General features: G+C 55.5%; 1 protein-coding gene across 2 annotated transcripts; it reads left to right on the forward strand.

Annotated features, from left to right (window-relative positions):
• Positions 1-3,290, forward strand: GALR3 (galanin receptor 3). Of its 2 annotated transcripts, XM_065655672.1 has the most exons (4): positions 1-93; positions 1,029-1,030; positions 1,419-1,790; positions 2,402-3,290. In XM_065655672.1, the coding sequence occupies exons 3-4, from the start codon at positions 1,441-1,443 to the stop codon at positions 3,288-3,290; spliced, it is 1,239 nt and encodes a 412-aa protein (XP_065511744.1). In that variant the 5' UTR covers positions 1-93; positions 1,029-1,030; positions 1,419-1,440. The 2 variants fall into 2 exon arrangements, with proteins under 2 accessions (XP_065511744.1, XP_065511735.1); XM_065655663.1 differs by lacking the exons at positions 1-93; positions 1,029-1,030 and having other exon boundaries at positions 1,441-1,790.
• Positions 3,291-3,704: the final 414 nt, after the last annotated feature.

Genomic DNA, 3,704 nt, shown 5'->3' on the forward strand with positions numbered 1-3,704 from the left:
TTCCGTGGCCTGTGTCCTCCTCCCCACCGCTGCCTGGGCTGGACTGGAGGTCTCCCCCGAGCAAGCGGTGAAGCTGCAGACCTTCCCACAGAGGTGAGTGCTGGCTTCCCAAAATGAGAGGTGGCCTCGGGCTCCCTGAGCAGGGACACGCTGGTGCCCAGAGATGCCCCACAGTCTACGTGTGATGTGCGTGCCCAAAGGGAGAACAGGGTCCTCGGCTCAATCAAGGAGATCCCATGGGGGGCTGGATGGAGGAGCCAGATAGTTACCAGTAGGACAGAGGGGACCACAGAGCCAGAGAGGCAGCGACAACATTTTGGTGTGATACAGAGAAGCTGCTGGGAAGGAGAAGTGGCATGAGCTGAGGGATGGGGGAGCATGGGGCGAAGGAGCTTGCAGACCCATAAAAGAGTTAATTGCATGTCAACAGTTGCTAGATAACTGTGTCTTTCCCTCTTGGTTGCTGCTTAGTGAAGGACAATTTGTTCTAATGATAGCACAACACAGGGAACGCTTGTTAGGAGATAGACTGTTGGCGCTCCCCAACTGAGCACAGTGTTACTTAGGGGTGGAAGAAGTTTTGCAGCAAATCACAATATCTTGAGCTGCAGTAATAATATGCTCCTTTGCAATAATCACTGTGTTGTGTTTCAGGTGGCTCTGAGGTTTTCCCCCCATCCTCACCTCGCTACCACCATCCATCCTGTGACCACCTCTCAGCATCAGCAAAAGGTGCCCTTAGTTGCTTCTCTTTGGGGCATTACTACACAGGGAGCAAGGAGCAGGCAGCTCCAGGGTGGAGGTGGTCCCAGCCGAAGGAGCTCCCTTGGGGTGGGTGTGTGGTGGGGTGCTGCTGCTGCAAGGTATCATCCAGGCATCAGGTCCCTGCTGCCACAGGTGGCACAGCCCTGGGGTGAGGGTGACAGGGCCACTCGCAGCCCACGGGACCCCCATTCCCCATGGCCTCACAGCTGAGCCCCGTTGAACACCAGCCAGGATTTAGACGTGCCAAAGCAAGCAATCCCGAGAGGTTTAGCTGCTTTGGGATTGTAGGAGGAATGCAGGGGAGGCCAGGCTGCAGGCCAGGGTGCTCTTCAGGGGGCTGGAAGCACAGGAGGTGCCGTGGCGGGGATGTGAATGAGGGCACGAGACAAGGGCTTTGGCTCCACTCGAGCCAGGCAGATGCGGGCTGACTGATCTCAACAGCATTCTCGCCAGTGACATCACGAGGATCTTGATGTCATCATTTAACTAGCTGGTTGGGATTGGCATCTCTGGGAGAAACATGGGCGCCAGACAGAGGCCGGGATCAGGCACCTTAGGGCCAGAGCTCTGGTGGCCACTGTAGTCAACACCGAGCAGCATGTGCTTGCCCATGGCCATGCATGGGTGTTGTGTCCTCCTTTCTCCCTGCACAGGTCCCTGCAGTCAGATGGGGAGATGTCGGGAGGCTGGAACACCTCCTCTGACAGCCTGGAGCTGCGAGCCGCAGGGATTATCGTGCCTGTCATCTTCTCCCTCATCTTCCTTCTGGGCACTGTGGGGAATGGGCTGGTGCTGGCAGTGCTGCTGCGGAATGGCCAAGTCAAGTACAACACCACCAACCTCTTCATCCTTAACCTGGCCGTGGCCGACCTGTGCTTCATCATCTGCTGTGTCCCCTTCCAGGCCACCATTTACACCCTGGATGGGTGGCTTTTCGGGGCCTTTGCCTGCAAGGCTGTGCATTTCCTGATCTACCTCACCATGTATGCCAGCAGCTTTACCCTGGCCGCTGTCTCTGTTGACAGGCAAGTGTCCCCTCCCCTTTGAGTCCCTCAGCTCAGGGACAATGTGTTTTCCACCCTTCAGCTAAGGGATGAGAGAAAGTCCAGTCCTTACCCCATTGAGCGGCCTGTAAGAAGCAGGTAGGGTCTCCCCAGAGGCAGGGCCAGCGAAGCCAGCCTCCCCGCCTTGCTGTGCCTTCTCCCAGCACCAAGCCAAGCTCTTTGCCTGGTTACCCAGCCCTCACTTGGGAGAGAGGAGTGCAGGCATACGCTGAGGCTTGGTGTCCACCATGAAAAACCAAGAACGGCAAAGCCCCAGGGCAGCAATGCACCAGAGGAGAAACAGGGAACCTTCTGGTTTGCTCCTGTCCTTTTCCCTGGTTCAAGAGACAGGCTGCTTGCCCTTCCCCAGCTAGCACAGCAGAGTGGGTGACAGAGATCCCAGACCCACTGTTGGGATGACCCTCATCTCTATGTGAATTCACCATAATCCTTCCTCCCAAGAGGTGGGGAGGGGGAGAGATGGGTGGCTGCATGGGAAGGGGTGCACAGATGGCAGCTCCACAGGGCAGAAGAGATGTCTCATCTCACCCACATTGTGTTCAGCCTCTCCTTCTCCTTCCCCTTCCCACCAGGTACCTGGCCATTCGCTATCCGCTGAAGTCCCGGGATCTCCGCACCTCCCGAAATGCAGGAGTGGCCATTGCAGCTATCTGGTTGCTGTCACTGTTCTTCGCGGGGCCTTACCTCAGTTACTACCAGATTGTCCATTACCACGGGGTGCCCATCTGTGTCCCCATCTGGGAGGACCAGCGCCGAAAGATTCTGGACATCCTCACATTTGTCTTTGGATACCTTCTGCCCGTGACCGTGGTGAGCCTGGCATACGCCAGGACCATCAAGTTCCTGTGGACCTCTGTAGACCCCATAGAAAGGATTTCAGAGTCCCGGAAGGCCAAGCGTAAGGTCACCAAGATGATTGTGGCTGTGGCCATCCTGTTCTGCCTCTGCTGGCTGCCTCACCACCTGGTTATCCTGTGCTTCTGGTTTGGCCACTTTCCCTTCAACCGAGCCACTTATGCCTGTCGCCTGGCTTCCCACTGCCTTTCGTACGCAAACTCCTGCCTCAATCCCATCGTCTACGCCCTCATCTCCAAGCATTTCCGCAAGCGTTTCAAGCAGGTCTTCACCTGCCTCTTCTTCCAGAACAAGACCAGGAAGAAGAAGAAGAGAGTTGGAAAGAAAGTCCATGTGGTCAACATGGGCAAAGGTTTCACCAACAGCACCAGAGGTTTCTATGGAGGCAACACTGAGGTGACCCAGGTCCCAGAGGAGAACACCAGGAAGAGGGGCCCTGAAGGTGTCAGTCATATTGCCAGAGCATCGACACACCAGCTGCAAGATGCCATGGTCTCTGTTCCAAAGGAGCTGCTGGAGGAGGAAGGTTTGGCGACAACTGGCCAGCCCCTAGCCATGACCCCTCCAAAAGGAACTCAGGAGTCTCTGACTGTTCATTACAGATAAGCAAAGTAAAAAAGCCTGTTTTCCAGCCTGTGAGTAACTACTCTGTTCCCAAGTGGGCAGAATAACATGGGGCAAAGGGGAATGGATGCGGCAGAGCCACCCATTGTCCCCACTCACCTCTCCTCGCTGACCCATGGCATTCATCTAGGAAAGACACAGTCCACCCGTACAGATGCAGAGCGAAGGGACATGTTAATGCGATGTCAAGTGACCTGGGTGACATTCCTGCAACAGGTTTTAAGGCCTCCATTTCCCACCTTCCTAACTTGCTAATTTTGTGAAGCACCTTGAAACTCCAAGAGGGAGGCAGCCAAAATGAAGGCATCCTGGTAGGAAATCCAGGCTATTAAGGGCGCATCAGAATGCTTCCTCTTTGATCTTGGCTTGCTACTCAGAGTTTTATCCCTTCCTTCT

Source organism: Caloenas nicobarica, chromosome 1 (assembly GCF_036013445.1).
Source record: "Caloenas nicobarica isolate bCalNic1 chromosome 1, bCalNic1.hap1, whole genome shotgun sequence".
Classification (NCBI taxonomy): Eukaryota; Metazoa; Chordata; class Aves; order Columbiformes; family Columbidae; genus Caloenas; species Caloenas nicobarica.

What these genes read in the sequence shown, in the direction of transcription:
- GALR3 (XM_065655672.1), top strand. Translation starts at nt 1,441, where the DNA reads ATGTCGGGAGGCTGGAACACCTCCTCTGACAGCCTGGAGCTGCGAGCC. An exon ending in GCCGCTGTCTCTGTTGACAG is followed by an intron (nt 1,791 to 2,401) that starts GCAAGTGTCCCC and finishes CCTTCCCACCAG; the next exon opens with GTACCTGGCCATTCGCTATC.